Raw genomic sequence first — 23,308 nt, 5'->3', positions numbered from 1 at the left:
TATACTCAAACTGTGGTCTCAGAAAATACTGAAGTGAAATTGGTACTTTGATTTCAGGATGCATACAAAGATAAAATTCAAAACATGACTTTTATAAATACGGTGTATGTATTTTACACTTTGAACAGTAAGTAAGTTTGTTGTATACCTTTTTCATAGTGCAGGAAGGAAGACTTTATTTTTCACTTTTCTGTCAGTCACAACAGAAAGTATCTTTATTAATCTTTCATTTAGCTTTTCTCCTTTTTTTGCTTGGTAGTTGAGTGTGAGCTGGAAATGAAAAGCACGTGAAAGTTCTGATAAACTTAGAGTGCCTGGGATGTTGCAGGCAAACATCCTGTGTGGTCTGGAAAGCAAGATGCTCAGTTACAATTCAGAAGTTCATTTAACCTGAATAAAAGTGAAAAACACTATTTTTTTTTGAGAGATACTTCACAGAAAGTAAAGTCTGATTTTATCTTTAATAAATTACTATTATATTGCTATAATATAAATTACTATTACTAAAAATTGAAATGGCAAAACACCTTTTCCCCAAGGCTAAGATTTTTTTTTCCATTTGTGACTTGTAGACTTTTTCAATAAAGATTTAAATTCTATGGAATTCAGCACAGCCTCTTGTCACATCTAGTTGGCAGTTTCAGAACACATACTAAAATATATTTTTGTAATCTGCATTTGAATTAACATTTGCAAAATGGTATCATCCTTTTGAATTAATGAGTAAATTTAGATTTTCAATGGCTCTAATGGAATATTAGTAAGTAATAACAAATGGCAGTGTGAAAATGAGAGCAGCAGTACCTCTCAGAGTCTTAGTTACTTGGTTACTCAGGTTTTATACATAATACTATATCAGAAGTATTTGTGGTTTGTATGTAATATGGAAGCTAGGTTTGAAAATAAAATGTTTGTCTTCTAAACAAAAGCTAAATAAATTTGACTACATAAGTTTTGTTCCATAAAACACTTACTTAAAATATTTCAATATAATGCAATGGACTGATTATGTACATTGTTTCATAGTGTAAACCCTGAAACTCTATCCACTGAAGTCCTTATTACTGCTGTGTTTGGTTGTGCTTGAGGGAAGTTTAACTGTTTCAAGACTGATTAAGTTCTTTAGTCACTCAGTACAGTTTTTATTTTTTTAAGTGCTTTTTTCAGATAGTGGGTATTTGATTTTGGAGAATCAGTAAAACTTGCTATATTCTCTTTTTAGTGAAATAGATGTGTGTTCTAAATCTGTTACGTACTATATTAGCTCGTTAAAATATCTGCTGTTACTCTGTAACTACAGATAAGACAATACATTCCAACGGATACACTTTCTACACTGCTATTCTTATTTTTTAGTATTGTTTTTGCTGTGCTTTCACTGCGCAATTAAAGAAAAAACATCAACAAGACATTTAGAAAACTGTAGCAGAGTAATTTCTGCCACTACGTTTGCTTAACAATAATTTGCTAAATTATAAGTTTAAGAAAATTTAGTATTAAGGAGAAATAATTCTTAAATTATAGGATAAAACCCATCCACTCGCCCACAATGGAGCACAGAGAGACAGTGGCAAGTAGGGGAGCCCTAATTTTACCCTGCCATATTAGCGGTATTGTTAGTACTACCCTTCTATTCCCAGGCCCAACACAGCAGCCCGTCAAAGGCACATCACAAGTCCAGAGGAGTACAGGGGATCAGTGGCAGGTGGGAACCCAGGTTAAAGACTGAGAAGAAGGGGCACCCTCTCCAGGCAGTCCCTGGAGAGCCATCAGCCGCACAGGTTCAACTGTGCAAGTCATGGAAAAGCTGTATTGAGCTGAGCTTTCTCTGCATAGCTTCTGTCCGTCAGTTGTTTTGTGTGTGGGTTTGTTTTTGTTTTTTCCTTATCTGTTAATGTTTGATGAATAACTTGTTAGACGGCACTTGTTAAAATTGCTGATCAGTTGCTATCAGTGATTCTGTTTTTGTCACATGGGATGGGATTTGTCTTGAAGCGTAACTGAAGTTTCCATTTCTCTCATGTAGACATGTTAATTATAAAAAAGATTGCTTCCATTTTCCTGTTACCGTATGTAATTTTCTAAGTAAAAAATTTTCTTCTATATCTAGATAACAAATGTCAGGTGTCGGGAATAAATGAACACGAAAAGAAAAAGAAATATATAGGACTGCATATACCTAAAATAAAGTACTATATGGCTGTGTATATATCATGTGTTTAAGAGATACAATGACCCAGTTAACCAGTTTTGGAAGGAAGTGTGTGAGTTCTTTGCTTTATGTGTCACAATTTATACAATCAGTGTATAGTCTTATCAAAGGGAGAGCTATATCTGGCAACATGGTTTATAGGACCCATGCAGTCATGTTATGCTGAGTACACTACTGATAATTATATTGACATATTACCACACATACTAAAAGCAGTGGTTCAGCTAAATGAAGAATTTTCAGGAATCCCAGTACTTTTAAAGTAATAGGGTAGACAGAGTTGTCTGAGAAGCATGGTTCCTTTACTGAACATCTCAGGGACGGTATTACTGAACATCTCAGGGACGGTATTGAAAGCATTATTATAGTTTTGATCCAAAAAAAAGAGGAATGTCTGAACTACTTTGAAGACAACATAAGGTCATTTGAAGTATTATGAATTAACAAAGAATATGTGGCATATAACATAATAGTTTCTCTGAGTTCATTAACTGGCTATCACGTGTTTTTTTTTAGAATTCTAACCTGATTCATCAGAAGGTTTCTCTTCCCGTGGAGCAGCAAGGATCTCCAATCTTATCATTCATTACTCTTGAACAATTCAGTGCCATTCGCCTTGTGCAAAGTGTCCATCAGTCACTTGCTTCTTTAAGTAAAGTTATTAGAGGTACCTCATTACTGAGTCCTGAAGTACAAAGACTAGCAAATGCTCTACTAAATCAGAAGGTAAGTAATTTTTAATGAAGTTATATTATAAGCAATGAAAAAATAACAAACAAGGAAACTTAACAAAATTCTGGTACATATTTTCATGTCACCATTTGCTCTAAATTCTTTTATTGATAGTCACTGTAAAATGAATTAGTGAGTTCCAGAGGTTCCTATTCTTTTATGGATCTTTTAGGTGGTGATATACTTCAGAGTTCAAAACTCATTCTCAGATGTACCCTGAGGGATCATTACAGTCTGAAGATATTCAACTGTTTTTGTACAGAGCAGGTTATTTCTGTCTTCTTTAACAAAGAGCTGTCTACATTACAAACAGCTATTATTAAGCAGTCATAAGCAACTTCGAATATTTAAACAAAGCTGTTTTACAGATTTGGAGTTTAGGCATATGTGCTGTGCAGCTTTTATGGTTGACAAGTTGCTGCTAGATAAGCTACATGTTGTTTGGAGCTAAGTAAATTCATTATCTGGAAACCTTCTGGATGACATTGGGTTTTCAGGATGCTTTTTTGATATTAAAAAAAAGGATTATCCATTAAACAAGCCCTCAGTTAACTGTATGTATAAAGGTTGCTTATATATATGTGTATGTGAGAGTTATACATAAGTATATTTAATGTACTTACTAACAGAACCGTATTTTTTTGAATTAAACACAGAAGAATGTTGCTTCAAGTATTTGCAGAAGCTTCTGAGTCTATTATACTTTCATCAAGCTTTCTCTTAAGAACAAATCCGATAAGAAGTTGCTAAATAGTATTTCCATTTCAAATACCAAATTGTGCTAGATAAGTCAAATAATATTATCCAGTAAAACATGTAAATCTGTCCCTTTTCTCCATTTTTAAAGTTTCTTAAAATGTAAGTTGTACTGCAGTCATAATCACTATTTGCACTCTGCATTTATTCAGTATGGATTATTACCATATCGCACCAGACAAGATGCAGCTATCATATCAAAATGTCATATCACCCTATATTCTTCATATATGAGAAAAGTAGCCAAAATTTGCATGTTTTCTCCATGTTTTCTGGTATCAAACTGGTTACGTTTATAAACAAGTACAATTAGTGAATGCAGATTTACACACACTTTCATTAATAGAAAAATAATTGGACTCCAAAGATAGTCAAACATTGATGTAAAACTTTGTTTTTTTTTTCACCTGCAGCAGTTTGTCAGTTGTGTTGATATTGAGATATTGAGACTGCCCCTACAATGAAAAGTAATCCCTACTAACATATTTTGTTTATCTTCATGTGTGGAACAAGTACTGTTTCAAATATTGTTATGTATTTGTTGATCTGTCAAATTTCTAATTAAAACAATAATTAAATTCTCTGTCTTTTTAGATCAACAAGATAGCATTTGTGAGCAAAATTGCAGTACAATTTGAATAAATTAACATTTTCATGTTAGCAATCTCATTGCCTTTTTAAACACGTTTTGACTGTGTAGTAGAAATTGGTGCTACAGTTCAAGTCACAGTGAATGCAAATGATACATGTAATGGCTGTTTTTTAGTATTTACAGTTACATTTCTTGTTACTGAGCAAGAATATGTCTTCCTTGTGTGCTTAAGTTACACACTTTAATTGGAAGCAGCAGGAACCGTGAAGCCAATCACTGTCACAAAAATGTACTTTAAAATTCTGTGTGTTTTTATCCCTCCCAAATATCAATTCAGTGCTTCCTGATATATTGAACAAAGTGTTTCACCTGCATACTTACCCATTTACCTTGACACAGATCACTTTGTTGGATTGTGACTGTAAAGCGACCTTTTCAGCAGCCCTCCAAAGAGATTAATTTTAGTTTCATATAACCATGGCACATAGACGTCAGTATATTTATCATCTTGAAGTGATTCGTTTAATGTATTTTTTATACATCGTTCTTGTTTTATTTAATGTGGTCATGCATTGGTTAATAAAGGACTATTTACAAAAAAAAAATTTAAAAGAACCAAGATTGCAGTTCTTTTAAGATTATAGCACCGGAAGAAGCTGCTAGAATACGAATGAAAGTTTGAAACTCAATAAATGTATGATTTCTAATGGTTTCAACAATGTTCTTTATTTATGCAAGACCGATATGTTAGTGTATATCTCAAATATGCTTCCATACTAATAATTAGCTAAGCTCTTTTAAACTTAGAGTAACTTGGAGCGGTATATTAGCAATATAAGTTGAATGCCTTCTAAATGACAGATAGAGGAGCTGTCTGTAAATATCTAGCAAGAGTCTGCAAAAATGGAAAGATAGTGCTTACTATTCTGAAAAATCATAATTTTGCAAAAAAACTTGCAGCTAACTTTGCTTTATCTACTTTTTCTGTACGTATTCTAGTTTATTCAATTCATTATTATTGTTCATAGATATTATTGTTCATAGACATTTTCATAGATGTGAAAGATAGTTTGGAAGATATATTTTTTATGAACTTCTGTGATCAGATTTTGAAAATCTGTTCAGCACATACGCAGTTAGATTGGGAACCTCCTTGAAAATGCAGCTGCAAATGTTAATCAGTATAAACTGAGATGTTCAACATCTTGAGTATTGTGCAGTATTCACCAGGTAATGATTTACACCAATTCTCTTTTAAGTAGAAGAATCTTGCAGCGTTAATTTCAGTGTGCTTTACAGATTCCTGTGGAGTTGGTATAATTAATGTTTTTGTTCTTATTCTAACTGAACAATCCTGTAAGGTTTTCTTTTTAAGTAAATTAGAAATTTGTGTGTTGAAATCTTTCAGGATTTTGTTCTTGGGTCATTTTCTACAAGCTCTTTAAGATCATAAATAAGTGATCATGTAGAGGAATTGTACCATGATTCACTTTACCAGAGCCACACACCTGCATGTTCTTGTATGAGGAGGCAGCAGCAAAAGAATGGGAATGTGTGGCTGCAGTTGAAAAAATCATATTATGGCTTCAGAGAAATGATAAACTTAGGCCTTTTTGAAGTGTTTGCGCAATCTACTGATGTTTCTTGTTTGAATAGTAGAGTGTCTTGTAAGTTCTCCATCAGCACTGTGTCTTTGTGGGCCACATAAAGAATTTGCAAAAATAAGACCTTCCTCTTACTGGTTATATGCTTTGATCATATTACTTGTATTGCTTTTTTTCTTTGTAGAAATCTTTTGCTTCCAGATTATTTGGTTTCATTCAGATTGCTAGATTAAAATTAAATAATTTTGGAAGTACTTTCAGTAAGTATATTTTTTATTTCAGTGTCCCCTCGCATGGCAAAGCAAGTGGGAAGGTCCAGAAGATCCTTTACAATATCTCAGAAGTCTTGTAGCTCGAGCACTTGCTATACAGGTAATTTTAAAGAGCCATTTTACCTCTGTATGCTGCTGTTCAGTGACACAGTATATAATGGACATTGCATTACAGTAGGCCTTTCCAAACTTGAGTCCAAAAGAGTTTTAGAAGTTGTGTGAAAAGGCATGTTGAAATGTGAAGATGTATGAGATACGTAAAGACAGCAGACAAAGCAATTTGAAGTCATTAACTTTACACACACAGAGTTTACCAGATAGAGTAATGATGTTGTTTACTTCACAATAGGCTTGCACTTCAGATTTTAGTCATTAGTCTTTCTGATGAACTGTGGGACAAAAAGATACTTGGGTGTATCTAAGTAAAGACACACTCTTCAGTCTGCTGGTGAAACATGTATAGATAAAAAGAAGCAATTCCAACAGAGGTAATGTAGAAATTAAGAGAAAACTAGTTTTCAAAGCAAATAAAGACAACATCTGCATCCCCCAGTTTTATAAGGGGATATAATAGACAATGCAGAGTCTGACAACAACTTTATCAGTCAAGAATCTGACAATGAAGAAGACGATTTTGAGAATTTAGAGTTTAGAATAGTTCAGATGGAAGAGGTCTTCAGAGATCATCAAGTCCAACTGGCAGACCACTTCATCAGGGCTAACCAAAAGTTAAAGCATAATAAAGAGGGTATTATCCAAATGCCTCTTGAGCACTGACTGGTATGGGGAATCAACCACCTTACTAGGAAGCCTGTTCCAGTGTTTGACCAACCTCACAGTAAAGAAATTTTTCCTCATGTCCAGTCTGAACCTCCCCTGGCACAGCTTTGTGCCATTCCCACATGTCCTGTCAGCGGTTCCCAGGGAGCAGAGACCGGCACCTCTCTCTGCGCTTCCCCTCCTCACGGAGCTCTGAGGAGCAGTGAGGCCGCCTCTCAGCCTCCTCTTCTCCAGACTGGATACCCCAAGGGTCCTCGGCCTGTCCTCGCAGGGCATGTCTTCCTGCCCTTTGACCAGCTTTGTGGCCCTCTGGATGATTTCAAGCACCTTAACATCCCTTTTATATTGTGGAGCCCAGAACTGCGCACAATATTCAAGGTGAGGCTGCACCAATGCTAGATATGGTGTGAGAATCACCTCTTCTGACTGGCTGGCCATGCTGTGTTCAATGCATCCCACAATGCAGTTTGTCCTCTTGGCTGCTAGGGCATACTACAATCCCTTTCTTCTGAGCTGCTCTCCATCCTCATCTCCCCGTCCGTATCTGTGTCTGGCACCACTCTGTTCCAGCTGCAGAACGCGGCATTTACCTTTGTTGTTGCACTTCATGCCGTTGAAGATAGTCCAATTCTCCAGTCTATCTAGATCCTTCTGTGAGGCCTCTGTGAGGCCACAGAGTCAGCAGCACCTCCCAGCTTAGTATCATCAGCAGACTTGCTGAGGATGCATTCCACACCTGCATCCAGATCACTGATAAAAGTGTTGAACAGGGCTGGGCCTAGAATTGAGTCCTGGGGAGCACCGATAGCGATCGTCTACCAGCCAGATTTTTAAGGTGAACCTTGGGCAAGTTATCCAGAAGAAAGCCATGAGGGGTGGTGTCAAAGGAAACATATTTCAGTATTGTGGATATATAGATAGAGGAAAGTTTCTTCAGGAGTAAAAAGTCTTCTATTATCTCCAGGTGAAAAATAGAAAGCAGTTGTTTGACCTTTAGTAATACAGTCTTGTCTATGAAACATATTTCTGTGAACATTAATGTTGACTGTCATATTTAGAAGGAAGATTAGAGGGGAACATGTTTTCTAGGCCTTACTTTTTTCTAAAGAAACTATTGATTTGGAAGTTTCCAAAGTATTCATAAGATTCTTGTTATGCAAACCATTTCATTTGGCTAATACTTTACTTTTTCTTAATCTTTTCCTCAGGCTCAAAAAAGCTTAAATTATAAACAATAAAGTGTAAAAATTTATAGCAATAAGTGATAATGCATGTTCAGATGTTACTTAGTCATATATTCAGACTGGGGTTTAGTCCCCTAGGTCTTTTGATTGACTATTATATTCATTATTATAAAGAAAAAAAAGCATCACTTGCTGCTGGTTCTGACTCTGTGTCACTGATGCTCATAATCTTCCAAGAGAACCTCGCAGTTAATGACTTCTAGCTCTATTTGGTTGTGACCAAATAGCATGCGATTTTCTTTACCTCTGTGAGTTTTCTTTAAATAGAAACCTAAGATCAGAGCACAAGCTTTTGTGTGGAGTACACCTCTCCATACAAAGTGCAGATAATGTAGCAGAGTGTAACAGGATGAAATTGCTGTTAAGCAACAGCAGTAGATGGTTTTTAAGCAAGCATATTCAAAAAGTTTCCCTATATTACTCCAGCCAACTATTAACAAATGTACTGCATTTTATTACTGTGATAGTAATATTTCTTTCTTATTGTTCAAACTGCTGACAATATTGGGCATTTGAATTACTTGTTTTTCTGTAAAGCTGTTATGATTAAATTGTTTACAATTTTTAAACACCTATTTACTGTTAAGGGAGGGACAGATTATTAAGGCAGACTTTTACAGTAGATACTTAATTGTATTCATAAGCAGTAAATTATGTTAATTTTTTTCTTAGCAACAACAGAAAATAGTGGCAGATGAACGGATACTGGCTATTATCTTTTTGATACGATTTTATGATGTCAAATATATAATACTGTTTTATTTGAAGCTTCTGCTTCTCAAGCTTCTAGTCAGATCTCATCTGAATTTCTGTTTTTATTTTTGCTGAATTTTACCAGAGAATGTAGATTATTTCTAATTAAGCATTTAAGTTGAATCATCTTTTTCCTTAAATGTTATTCCAATTCATTTTTATGCATATTACACCAAGATTTTGGTTAGCCTTAATCATTTTTTAATTAGCTTTCCTTTTTTTCTGACTTTTCATTATTAATTTTATAAATGTAATTAATCATTTTTTAACTATAACTTTAGTTTTTCAGGAATTTAATAAAGGGAAATAGATGTTCTCATCATTCTGAAAATTATCTTCAGATTTATATTACAATGAAGGCCCCATTTTTTGGATTGGTTTAGTTTTATATGACCGACTCAATCATTACATGTTTCTTCATAGTTACTCATACCTTGCTCTGTTTTATTCACTATAAGATAATGACTTCTACCTTCATCATTTGCTAAAGTTTGATTTAGTACTTCAAGAGGTAAAAGGAGACATGGAAACATGAAAGCGGTACTGAACATTTGCATTTACTAAGGATGCAGTAAGTCTATACTTAGGGCATTAGTTAAAAGCTGCCTTGTCAAGACGTTTGCTGCCAGTGTGGAAAATAAAAGCATCTGCTTTGTTACAGAAATTGAATGGGGATGGGGAGGAACCCAAAATATAGAGCAGATGGTAGAATAGTTATAGCAGAATTTATAGAAGTGTAGAGATGTTCTGAGAGCATTATATAACATCAGGCAGAAAAATAGCAGGTGTTTCATTTTCTCAGATCTGAATTCACTCAGTAAAAGCAAATTTTTTATTATTTTTTTTTTAAAGGAAATTTTCCTATATAAACAAATGAACAAATAGGTATATAAAAATGCTACATAGGCATCTTTGCATTGTATTATGCTTTGGTGACAGAGCTGATGGAAATAGATGATTTTTAGCATTTGGAAGTTCTGATATTTGGATGTTAGCTTTTCCTCTAAATTAGAGTGGAAATTCTGTGTATTGAATATTCTTGTAAAATGAAGCATTCTGAATAATTAAAACTAGCAAAGCTGACATTGAACAAAATTCGGTTTCAGCTTGTCTGTCTACAGTGATTTATTTGTGGTCCCTATAGTTCTAGTTTCCTCATGGTGGCATCTTTAATATGTTCTGTGGTTTGCCTCTCTCATGGTACGTGGTTGTAGCTCAGCAATAATATATATCAGTGTACAAGGGAAATGAAGTCTATCCCAGTCTTTAGATAGTATCTTCTCATGGCTATAGATATCAGCAGAAGAGAAGAGAGAAGACACTCAGAACTACAGATACTGTGAGGCAAAACACAGTCCCAGGCAAATGGGAGAAGAACGTCAACATTAAAGAAATGTTTCAGGTCAACAAATTGAAACATACTTTTTGTTTCTTAAACAGCTAAATATAGAGCTTAATTTCACTTCTTCTGAAAACAAAACAAAGCAAAACAAAAACAAAACCAAAAAAAAAGCCACCACAACTCTTTTTTGAACAAGGCTTTATTTTTAAAATGAAATATTCTATTTCATTCTTTTGGACTCTGCTTTTTTTAAGTCATCTGTAAAACAGTTCTTACTTTGGATGGCTGGTTGGTTGGATTCCTGCTAAAAGGCTTATAGCATACACAGAGAATCAAGACTGTTTCACATAAGAATCATAAATATTACTTGTAGAGTTTTAATCCAGGAAATTTTTATGAATTCTGAAGTTATGAAAGGTTTTGATGGAAATGTGTGTGTATCTATATAGTACTAATATATATCTGTATAGTAATAATATAATATTGCCCCCTCCCATTCCAAGTGAAATCTATAGTATTAATATTTAATTGCAATGCCAGTTTGACTCCTTAGTGTAAGATTTTTACTATTTTGCTACTCTTTTACTATTTGAGGTAGAATGACATTGTGTTTTGAAACTCTTAATATACTTTTGAGTTTTTGAACAATCAAAGGTAAGTTGGATACCCAAGGCATATGAGGTTTGAACCCTTGGAAATCACATGGTAAAGCTACTAGAAAACATTTTGGGGGTAAGAGACACAGGATTCTTCTTTCACACCTAAGGCATCTAGGCAAAGAGGTTCAATTTTCATTCACCAATAACAGGCAGAAAATCTGTTCTTAGAAGGGTGAAGAAGTCAAGTCCTTTCCATTTTCACTGAGTTAAAGAACTCAGGACCGGCCTATAAATCAGGCTTAATGCAGTAGTAGATGATATGCACATAAACTCTGAGGAATAGAATGGGTAGAAAAAATAGATTTCTTTTATATCTAGTTAAATTTCTTGGTTTCTTTGAGATGTTTTAAAATTTGGGACAGTATTTGGAGAGGCTGCTAGTGATAGCTTCCTGGAAAAGCTTAATTTGTTAGAAAAAAGTGAGATAAAAGTGAGCATCAAAGAGGCTTTTTTGAGACACAAGGTAAATCTAAACTGACATGGGAATTCCCAGGGGAAGGTGTTTTGAAATCATTATTCACTGCATTTGTTACTGTTGGATCCATAAATTTTTCTCCAATCTTACAAAAATTCTAGGAATCTAGTACTTACTAAACAGCTAAATCAGGATTAAAACATATATTATTCTGTATCTTACAAATTATCAGTTTGAATAGATATTACAGCTGTAAGCTACAATTTATGCAATGAATTTATTTGGTTTACAACTTTTTTTTTTATTGCAACACTTCACTTATCTGTCTTTCTTGTGGTGACTTGCCATCTTAGAAATTTCTATAGCACAGTTTTGCACTGTTCACAATGGTGATACATGGGATGGTCTGCTAATATTTTTGTTCATTATATACTAGTCTTCCATTTTAGTTCAAGAGGCCCTGGTTTTCTGTGTTGTGACCTACTAAAAGATATGAGGGAGGAAAAAATATATCTGGGTCTGTTTGAACAGCTGTTGCCATAACAGCAAAGCAAATGTAAGAGAAGGGAAATGTAAGCAAGGGAATGCCGCTTCAAAGCAAAAAACACTCTATGGCTGAACAGTAACTCACTGCACATGAATAACATCTCTGTTAATACTTTACATTATGAGAGACTGTATCTTTGAAAAGGATGCTGAGCTGGTGCCCTGGTGTGTGGTCCAGGACATTTGAAGGAAGAGCAGAATCCTTTAAACATATGTTCTGTTGTGTTGGGTTTACATGGCAAGGGTTTTGTAGCACAGGGGCTTCAAGGGTGGCCTCTGTGAGCAGAGCCCAGCAGCTGCCCCAGGTCAGATCAGAGCCAGCTCCAGACAGCTCCAAAAGGGGCCCACTGCTGGTCACAGCTGAGCCATGAGCGATGCTGGTTGGGCCTCTGGGAGAGCAGATTGAAGGAAGGGGAAATCTGCTGTGCTACAGCAGCTGGGAGAGAGGGGTGAGAGCTGAGAGAGAAGCAGCCCTGCAGCCCCCAAGGTGAGTGCAGCAGGAGGGCAGGAGGTGCTCCCAGACCTCTCATCCTATTTACTGGTTGTTATGGCTTGAAGTTTGTTAGTGGGTTCCCTCTCTGCAAATGGAGAATACACTTGCACAAAAAATAATTATTTAGAGCTTAAGACAGGATAGGGTAGGACAGACTCTGGTGATCCCGTTCCTTTTCATTCCTTATCCACTGATCTCTCACTTTCCCCATCTTTGCTCCTACCCCTAAATATCTTGTAATAAATCCTGTACAATATCAGAATTGTTGTGTTCCCCAAATTCACCTACCCTGGCACTCCAGAAGTCGTATATCCCTTTTAAGTATCCTGCTTAGTTTGCATAGCATTTCAGAGTTTCTCCTGATAAATTGCTTTAGTGGATTTTGCAGCAGGGACAGTAGCTTAATGTGTTAATAGTTTGTCTTTTATGATCTTAGGAGTAGCTGATTCAGATCGGTTATGTTGGCTGTATTTCCCACCTCATCATTGTTCCTCTCGTCACACTCTCACTATTTGAACAGCTGTTTTCCAGGTATCTGTACAGTGCAGAATACTTCAGATTTAGTATTCAATTATTTAGTATTCAAAGTATTCAAGTATTTAGTATTCAAATGCAAAAACTCATAGAAATGTTGTTTTAAATGTACTCATTCCATTATTTTAAATCAAAGTTCAAAATGCTATGAAGAGTCCACTTTATTCTGAAGAATTAACATTTTCCTGTTCTTTTTCTTGACTTTTGAATTGTCACAAATATCAAAACAAAAACACAACCACCGGCTAACATTATCTGCTAAGAAACTGAGCCTTAATTGGTTCCCACAGCTCTCATCATGTTTCAGTATGGTGTATATTTCACTTTGTTCAGAATTTATCAGACAGGATTCAGCTTTAAAGAACTTTTTTTTCTGAATTATATCTGCTTGGTAAAGATTGGAAATAGCACCACGATAAAAATGTAGATGTTTTCTTTCTCTCTCATGGAGTAGGCAAATTTGAAGCTCTGATAGATCCCACTTTTGTGTCGTCCTATCCCTTTTCGATCACTGGTTCAGTTAGATTGCATAAATTAAGTAGTGGCCTGTATAGAGAAGTAGTGATTTGTCCAAATGGGAGGTCTGAAGGTTGCAGTGAATTGCCCCACATAATGTAAGATGAAAGTATCAAGCTATGATATGTCAAAGGAAGTTGTCCACTGGAATAAGGTCCAGCTTCCAAGGAAGCTGAAGCATTTTTTATGTTCAGAGAGTTCATGTACTCACAGATCATGTATGGGTGCCTGAGGTGGAAGGGTTCCTTAAGTTTTGTTTTTTATTTTGCTTTGTGCACCAGTTGCAGGCTTTACTTTCCAGAGGTACTGAAATCACTGATTCTTGTAATTAAATGATTCTTTTCCTGCAGGCTCCTGTAGACACTAAATCTACAAACAATGCAGTTTTAAATGGAAATATCTTTTGTTTGTTTGTCAATGAGCAAGGATTATCCCAAGTTAGGGGAAAATATTGGTTTTATTCAGGAGAAAACAGTTTTTAAAAAGCAGCATTGGAAAGTAAAAGATATCTCAACTTGCATGCTGTTTGCTTTCATTGTGAGTCACTGAAGCTCAATTGTAATGAAATGTAGACCCTCTGTTAAGTGAGACTTTCACAAGTTATGAGCTTTTCTCTAAACTTCAGCCTTAAATGTTTTGAAATGTAATCTGTTTCAATAGAATTCAACTCGTGTTGATTAAGTTCTCAATTCTAAGCATGCTTTATGAGAATGGCTATTCTTTTTTCATTATTAAATACTACCTTGTAAGCAGAAGTTTGAACAGCATCCTTTATCATACCACTAAACAGTAGTTCAGCTCTCTGACTGTAGAAAATCGATTGCAAGAGGTGATCACTCATAAAAAGACTTCTGCGTTGCATAAAAAAGAAAAAAGCAAGTTATTGTTTCTATGCACATTCTAAGAAATTAAATAAAATGCATTTTTTTTTTCCTTATTTAAATGTCTCAGTTTAAATAACCCCCTAGATTTAGTGGTTTGTTTTTTTTTTTTCCACCCTGTGGGTGCAAGTTACTCTTTACATACTCCATAATTTACAAGAAACTGGATCATATATATGTATATGATTTAAAGATGTAGTTTGTATACTTTATTAAATCTAATAAAATAAACAGCATTTGCTGATTTTTCTCTTTAAGATGCAACGATAAATATAAAACGATAAATATAAATAAACTGTATGCATTTAAATTGATAGAAATTAAAGCGTAGATTGTTCAATTTCGAATAACTTGTTTTTCATTATATCTGCTTCGTTCATCGTGGACAAAGCTGAGCTGCAAAATATAAAGAAGAGAATAAAATGGATAGACTAGTCTAACAAAAGATCAAGCAAAAAAAAAAGTTAATCATAATACAAGTGGAAGAAGATGTTATTATCATTTGCATGTGAAAATGATTCTCTCTCCAACGCTGTCAAAACGTTGATAATATTAAATTCTGGCCATTAGTAAATGAGAAACCTGCAACACATGCTAATACATCAATTTGCAGGTACATTTCCTCAATCTGCTTTTCTTTCTTCTAGGCAATTCAGTTGCAGTAACTTGTTCTTCTGGTTACTACCCTATTGCCACACATATCGGGTCTACTAGTAATTAGCAATCTATTCAAAATCCTATGTTGCTTAATTTATAATTTTGATTTCATAGTCATACATACACAGAAATATTTTTCTTACAGTAATAAGACAGCTTTGAAACTAAAAAGTAGCTAGATTTGTTCATGGTGGGTTTTTTGTTTTGTTTGTTTGTTTGTTTACAAACAGTAGATGTTTTGGTGGGAACTGGTTTGGTGAAATAAACAGAAGATTTCATTTCTTAATTTGAGATTTTAATCAGTCAGGATCGTTGGTAACATGATATAACTACTATTCAAATAGCATTTGCAGATATATATTTATATATGTATATATATATTTATCTGAAGTAAGCCAGTTTTCTAATGCAAACATTGCCATTCCACAAGCAAACATCATGCTTAAATAGCAGTCTTTTGACGTTTCTTTGGAGGAAGGCAGAAATGTATCTATATGTTAACCTATCCCTCTCTTTTTGAAGGATTTTCCATATAAGTGAATTTGAAATGATAGCAGAGTTTCGTACTGTACTCTTATACAAATATAAAAAATGATTTAAAGTTTCAGAGCTGCCATTTGGAATTCAGTTGCTGAAAGAAAAGCAGAATTTCATGGGAGTCATTCTTGTCTAAATCATTGTTTATCTGTTGTGCGTGCAGTAGTTTTACTCTTGAGAATTCATTTTCAAATGAAGCAACCGGTGCAAGTTGTAGGTGCATTTAGCCACACCGTTATCATCTTTATGTTTTAAAACACGGATAAACACAGAGGCATTCCTTTGTACCTTTGCATTTTTTTTTTCCTTTTATTTTTTTTTTGTCTTAGTAGTGTTCTTCTTTGTGTGGTCTATGTTACTGAATGTTCAGCAAGGTACATAATTGAGGAAAAAAAACAAAGACAAAACATTGAGTCAAAGGAAAAGAGTTCTTAAGTGTGATGGGAAGGTTAGAACCCCATGTTAGTCATTAAGAGATGCTTCAAGGCAGGAAGGGTAAGACCCTTGATGGTCTTTAGTAGGGAGTGTAGTATTCAGTCTATTCAACAGAAAAATATAATTAGCAAATATTTTACAATGTTTGCCCTTCCTGGAGGAGAATGAGTAAGAGCACATTTGCAGGCAGTGATATTTTTGTATTTTTAATTCCACATAGTCACCTCTGAACTAGGAGTTATGATCCACTGAGGAATCTGTTTTCTACATCTAGGCTTGAGTTTCAAAATTCCCATCAGGTCTGTACTGTCGTAGTGTTGTATATGATTTTCCTTATAGGGATAATGTATTTTCTTGCAAGCTCTCTGTAATTACCATTTTCAACAGCATGTCTAATATTTCATGATCCTGTATGATAAATTTAATCAACTGAAATTATCTACATAATTGGTAAAATGCAGTAAATAATTCAGAATTAAAACAAATACTGTTCATTATTTAGATATGTAGCTTATCAAGCTAGAAAAAAAAGATTTATTCAGTTACGTGTATTTGTGTATTTCATTCTCATCAGGCTGAGAAAGTAAAAATGGATGGTTTGAATATATTTAACAGAAGAATCCACCAAGTAAGAAATATTAGAATAACAAAAATAGAATTATGTGTTGCTTATTAGCCATACATTCATTAAAAATATGCACCATCCTTGATATCATGGTATCATAGAAATGCAAAATTCTTAAGGAACCTGTTAAAGGTCAAGGACAGTTATTATTTTTTCCTATTCTATACTTTCAAAACCACATCTGAAGAGCTTGACCAGTTTCGGGCTGTTCAGTATAAAAAAAAAAAATGTTGCTTGGGTTGCCCAGAGAGGTTGTAGAATTTTCATCCTTGGAGATATATGGAACTAGAGTAGACATTGCCCTGAGCAACCTACTCTGACATTGAAGTTGGCCCTACTTTGAGCAGGGGTTGGATCAGATGACTTTCAGAGGCCCCTTCCAACTTAAATTCTTTTGCAATTTTAAAATTTAGAACCTCTCCACTATGTCTTCTGAGATTTTTTACACATTTCATTTAAAAACTTATTTTTAACTGCAACACCAACAATTCTTGCACAAGGTACTGTCTGGTATTTGTTTTTTTTTTTTTTTGGTTGGTTGGTTGGCTGTTGTTTTTGTTTGTTTGTTTGTTTTGGCACAGGTTGCTGCTTATTTTTTTGCAGTACTGTGATATGACCTGTTTTTGAAAGGGTAATCCCATCAGTGCCTCAAAGAAGATTCTCTAATGAATCAGCTAAGTTCTTAATTAAAAAAAAAAAAAAAGTATATTTTTTTTTTCAAATGTCAAATCTGTTCTAAGGAATATACACTTGATTTGTACCACTTCAATATTGTATGTCTCTCATAAATGTTAAATATTCAACGGTGGTATAGCTAGTTATATGCCCTGAAAATTTTAAATTTCTCATGTATTGCTTAGACATACATAGTGGCACTTAGTAAGATCAGCCAAGATAAAACAGACATAATTTGAAAAAAGGGAAACTCTGGTTAGGCATTTGAAAGAAAGAAGTTGTGGTGAGGGTGGTCAGACACTGGAACAGGTGAGCCAGAGAAGATTGCAGAGTCTCTGTCATTGGAGATATTTAAAATATCACTGAAGAAGCCTGTGAGCAGCCCAGTCCTTCTTTGAGGGTGGGCAGTTGGACCAGAAAATCTTCAGAGGTCTTCCAACTCTAACGATTCCATGGTGCTGTGATACTGTAAAAAAATATTAAAATCTGAATCACTGTGTTTACATGAAGTTATTCTTGGTTGAACAAACATCTTAATAGTCTGAGCAGGAATCCCAGGTTGCAGAGTTCTGCTCAGTGGAGTGTGAGCAGCATTAGCACGAGCCGACATGGTGCATCGCAGGAGGCTGTGTCACAACATGGAAACCATGTGCTACCATGTAGTTCCTTTCTTAACACTGGGGCTGCATCTGACACAGCTTCTGTTCCGTGATCTCCTTTTCCTTGTAGAAAAATAGATTTCTTTCTTTGCTTTTACACTGTTGTGTGTTTTGGGATATGCACCCCGCACAGTTAAACAATTTCTGATTAGTATTCTGATTAGTGCTTTAGTATGTCTGATAATCCTTGTGTACATACATGAGAGTATGGTCAGGCTTAATAGCTACTAATATAGAAGAGTTCTGTTACACAGGCATGGCTGAGAGATTTTCTTTGAATTTTGGCAGCCTCCAGAGAGGGTGTTAACAGAAAACAAATGACTCTGGTAAACACACAGAAAAAAAAATAATCCAAGAAAATGATTACTGCAGGGTCATTATTTCTGAAGAGGAACAAGGACTCTAAGGGACATGCTTAATGGAGAATCTGTATCTCATGAGGTATTCACCAGAGGAAATGAACTAGAGCAAAGGAAGCAGCTCTCTGTTGGCACTCTTTATCATAACATAGCCTCCAAGGTGGTATTATAAAACAAGTTACTGCTGTGCATCCCATCACTGACAGTGCCGAGTACACAGAATATTCTGTACCCCTGTTCAGCCATACTGTTATCATCACAACTGCATACACTTCAGCATCCCTACTCCAGAGCTCTGCAAAGGAATTAAAACTCACCTTGTGGTATGCAGTCTTGACCGTTATCTGTAAATAAATGTTATGTGTGACCATCTCCTGTGCCCTGCAACTTCTTATCGGTGGAGATAAGAAGTAGGACCATAGTCTGTGTGTAGTGATCACGTAGGACATAGCTGACAGTAGGTATTTTGGGCATATGTTGATCATCAAATTGTTAGAATGATGTCCCAGCCCTTATGCAGGGTGATTGTTTTGTTATTCTTGTTAAACGTAGGAATCTGCAACTCACTGGAAAGTTTTGATAAAAATTAATTAATACAGTAACCAGAATGAAGTCGCCTTTGCTAATGCTTCCCTCAGCCATGCCTTGGTGCACATCTGCTTCTGGCACATTGTTAGCTAGCATGTTGATGGTAATGGACTCAGAATTTTTATGCTCTACACTGTGCTGTTGTGTTAGCATTCAGATTCCCTGAACAAACATGGAGTTTCTGAGGCATGTCGAACTGAAATAAAGAAATAGTATTTAAAGCAAAACAGCACGTTTGGTCTGCATGCTCCAAAATAGCATATTGAAATCCAAAACCAAAATAAATTAAGACTCCAAACTAAATTCCTTTGTGATTTACCATTCAAAATGTAGTGTGTGCCAACGCCTTAACCTATACCTGAAATGCTGCAGTATTCCTGTGCTCAATTAATAAAGAATAATTACAACAGCTCAAGGATTTCACATACGAAAAAATTACCTCAAGGAAACAAATTGTATGCCATTTACTCAAGAGTTACTCAACATCGTTTGCTCTCAGACTAATCCATGGTCTTGCATTTTTTCCCTATTAACTTTGAATCTAAAACTTTTCCCTCTAAAACTCGTCGAAAAACAAAATTGTACTACATACAGTTCCTGACCAATACTGAATACAATTTTCTGCATAGGCACAAAAATGAAATCACTTCTGTAGTGATTTATATTATTTTCTCTTTCAAAAAAAAGATCTCTTCTGGGATCACAGCAAGGGAAAAATACTGTAGAAGAGAATATAATCATAATGAATTAAAACAGGTGAAGGAGAAGTACTTGATTCATTGTTAAGGAGTACTGTGATGAGCCTAAAATTGCATAAATGATAGTGTGAAAATCCGGCAGCCTCTTTATTCCTTCCACTGACTGTTCAGTAAGAAGTGCTCAGTTTGCTTTGGGATTGTAGAAGATAAGGAAGACTTCTTCCTGAAAATGGAATAGATGTTTCTTGGATGTCAAGATACGTGAAAAAAATAGTATTTGAACCACTTGAGACTGTGCATACAGATTTATTGTGGCTAAATAAATAAATAAATAAATTCCTTTTATTATACAAAACAGAAACTCACCTTAACTGAAGTATTGAAACATTCTGATATGAATTGCTTTGCAAAGCTTTTTGGGTACTGCTGCTAAGTTTTCATACAATATTTCTAATCATCATATCCTATATTAATCTGTCGTGGACAGCTCAAACTTAAATTCTAGCTTAATGTAACAGTAACATTTTGAGAAACATTTGGGAAATATTAAAATAGTGTTAATTTAACAGTTAAAAAGAAGAGTATATTATAGATTTTTTTGTATATGTGTGTGATGTAAATGTTTTTGGTGTTAGGATCTTCAGACTTCTAGACCCAATTATTGATATAATGGGAATTTATTTTTAAAAATAACTTATATGCCATTCCCAAGACAGACTCAGGATTCATTTAATTTTGTTTCATAGCTAAATGCTATTTATCAAAAGTGCTTTGATTTCAGCTTTCATATGCATTTTCCCAGACTTTATTAACTGACAGATATAACGCAGTGAACAAAAGCTGTATTGTTAATTCATATTCTGAGTACTGTGTTCAGTGAATTTAGATCTTGACTATTAGCTGGTCTGAACATGAAAACTAAATCCTGAGTTGCAGCAAACCCACTAAACACCATATTATGGGCAGTGGGAGGGAGGAGGCAGTTGGGAGGGCATGGCCTGAACCACAAAGCGATGATTAGCTGGATTTTACACCACCTTGGTGCTGATGATAGTCTTCTCATTGTAATCCAGCTGGCAAGTGACAAATGCATTATTTTGGCCTACCTGGCAGGAAACGCAAAGTTGTCTACTGAAGTGGTGATGGAAGAAGGCACCTCAGACTGAAATGGTACATGGCCATCCAAGATCAATAAGAAGTCATTCTGACAAATGAAGGCAATGTGTATTTTTGTTGCAGTGGGGGTAGGAGAGAGAAATGAAGATACCATAGCTAATCTGTTAAGGAGTTCTCCTTTTCAAGAAACATTACTTCAGTCTTCCCACAGCTCAGCCTAAGGTTCCTCCCCTTCAAGACCTGATCTCTTCAAGGCAGTGGTGGTGGATGTATTCGTGGTCCATTTAGTAGGGAGTCGTTGCCTGTTGAGACCATGGCACTTCTCTAACATGATGCCATGTAATGATATAAGATGGAAAGGAGAATAAGCATAAGAATATTTTTTAAACTTTTGTTGTAAAATACATTTAATTATCTTTTTTTTTATTGCATTTAACACTCTTTTTGACTGGTATAGAGTTATATTCTTCCTATTAGCTAGTTTGGTGCTATGTTTTAGATTTCCTATTAAAATAGTGGTGACAACACAACAATGGTTTAGTTGTTGCTGAGCAGTGCTTACATGAGTCAAGAACTTTTTTGCTTCTTGTGCTGCTCTGCAAGTGAGTAGATGGGAGGAGACACAGCCAGGACAGCAGACCCATACTGACCAAATGGATGTCCCATACCATATGGCATTGTGCTCAGCAGTAACAGCTGGAGGAAAGAAGGAGGAAGGTGGGACATTCAGATTTATGGTGTTTGTATTCTCAAGTAACTATTAAGTGTGATGAGCCCTGCTTTCGTGGAAATGGCTGAACAACTGCCTGCCGATGGGAAGTAGTGGATGAATTCGTTACCTTGCTCTGTCTGCACATGCAGCTTTTGCTCTACTTATTAAAAGTGCCTTTATCTCAACTCATGACTTTTTTCCCGTATACCATCCTCATTCTCTTCCTCATCCCACTGGGGGGGAGGGAGAAAGTGGCTTTGTGGTGCTGAGATGCCTATGGGGGTTAGCCCACAACACATTTAAATCTTAAATATTTAAATATTTAAATCTTAAATATTTATTAAACAATATGAATGAGTTATGTCTTCTGCTTTATGTAGACCAGTTCAAGTAGCAATTACAAACTTTGCTTTTGTGATCTAATGAGAGTTTTTGCTATTGTGAGTTTCCTAGTGCTACTTAATTATATGAGTTCAGAATTAATATATCCCATACTGGTCTTTTAATTGGATGGAACATAGGCACGTATGTTCCTGATGGTGTTTCTCTTTAGCAATTACATTAAAAGTTTATTTGATGACAGCAGTAGAATAATTATATTAAATACAAGTTGAAATAGTTGTGTCTACTTGTACTATACAAAACAATTTACAAAATCTGCCCTAACCTGATTGCAGATTTACTGCTATACAATAAAAGGGACTGTTGTTATAAAAAGTCATTGAAAAATCAGGCAGATGAACCATTAACTGTGTACATTTAGCTAATGAAAATGGAAAGCAAGAATCTCCTAACTGATTCATAATCGTTTGGGTTGAAGGCTCATAAGCTGTGATGTGATAGATAAAAAGGTCACCAATTAAGTTTTTGTGCATGCTGGAAAAATTATGGAGATGTGTTTGACATACTGACAAAAAAAAAAAAGAAAAACACCACCACCTCCAAAAACAACAAAGCCTACAGTGCAATGCCTGCGTGATATTCACTTGTATTTTGGATGATTTTTTCAGTCTGAGATGCTTCTATGAAATTAGGTTATCAGCAGTTCAAAGAATACAGTAAAGTAATTTTCAAATGAGACATGGATGCCTGGTAGGTGCTTTGTGTAAGAGAGCCTCTTACATATGCCTCACTAATATTCAGTAACTAGAGTAGTTTCATAATCTTCTAGTAGCTGATAATTTAGAGAGGAGCGTGTTTTATCTTCCTCTGCTTAGTGATAGCGTGTAGAAACTTAGTATCTGAGTATTTTTTTGTCTTAGTATTAAGCATTAACCTGTGCAGAAGCATATGACTTGCTGGTACTCAAGGAGGTAACTTAATGTTTATATTACAGTACCACAGTTATATACTGTATAGAGTATACAGAGTATACAGTGTACCGCTGTATACTCTGAAAAGAAATTTACGGAGCATATGCAATATATGACTCAAAACTTTCAAAACGTCAGATTTTGAGTGCATACTGTTATGTAACCGCTTGGGTACATAAATAACTGGTATGAACAAATTCTTTAGTCTGAGATCGTTAGTGTTTAGAGGATTAAACTGTTAAAAAAAAAAGAGAGAGAGAGAGAGGGAGAGGGAATAGGAGTGCCAAATATGAGAAAATGGTAGGTAGTGCTAATTTTTTGCAAGTTGAAGACCAAACCTAGATATTTTAAAATAAATGAAAATTAATAAACGAAATGTAATGATTTGACTACATGCATTGGTAATTTTTTAGAGACACTTACTGTTTGCATACTTACAGGAGTGGAAAAATAACATGTCCTTAATGCAAACACAGACAACCATTAGAATTTTCTTCACAAGACAATAAAGCACATAGTCCACCCTGATGAAAAGTTATCTGTTTATGTATAGTGAGCTGTTTGAGGTTTTTTGTTGAGGTTCCTTCCCTTCCTCCTAGCTTT

The 23,308-nt window shown here is 35.1% G+C and overlaps 1 protein-coding gene across 1 annotated transcript in view; it reads left to right on the top strand.

Moving 5' to 3' along the window:
- DYNC2H1 (dynein cytoplasmic 2 heavy chain 1) overlaps positions 1-23,308 on the top strand; it is a 167,238-nt gene that overhangs the window by 127,139 nt on the left and 16,791 nt on the right. Inside the window, exons 84-85 of the mRNA XM_035542461.2 lie at positions 2,729-2,938; positions 6,179-6,268. Coding sequence (XP_035398354.1) covers positions 2,729-2,938; positions 6,179-6,268 — 300 coding nt within the window. The remainder of the gene's footprint in view (positions 1-2,728; positions 2,939-6,178; positions 6,269-23,308) is intronic.

This window comes from Cygnus atratus, chromosome 1 (assembly GCF_013377495.2).
Source record: "Cygnus atratus isolate AKBS03 ecotype Queensland, Australia chromosome 1, CAtr_DNAZoo_HiC_assembly, whole genome shotgun sequence".
Taxonomy (NCBI): domain Eukaryota; kingdom Metazoa; phylum Chordata; class Aves; order Anseriformes; family Anatidae; genus Cygnus; species Cygnus atratus.
This window is presented reverse-complemented; position numbering and strand designations above follow the sequence as displayed.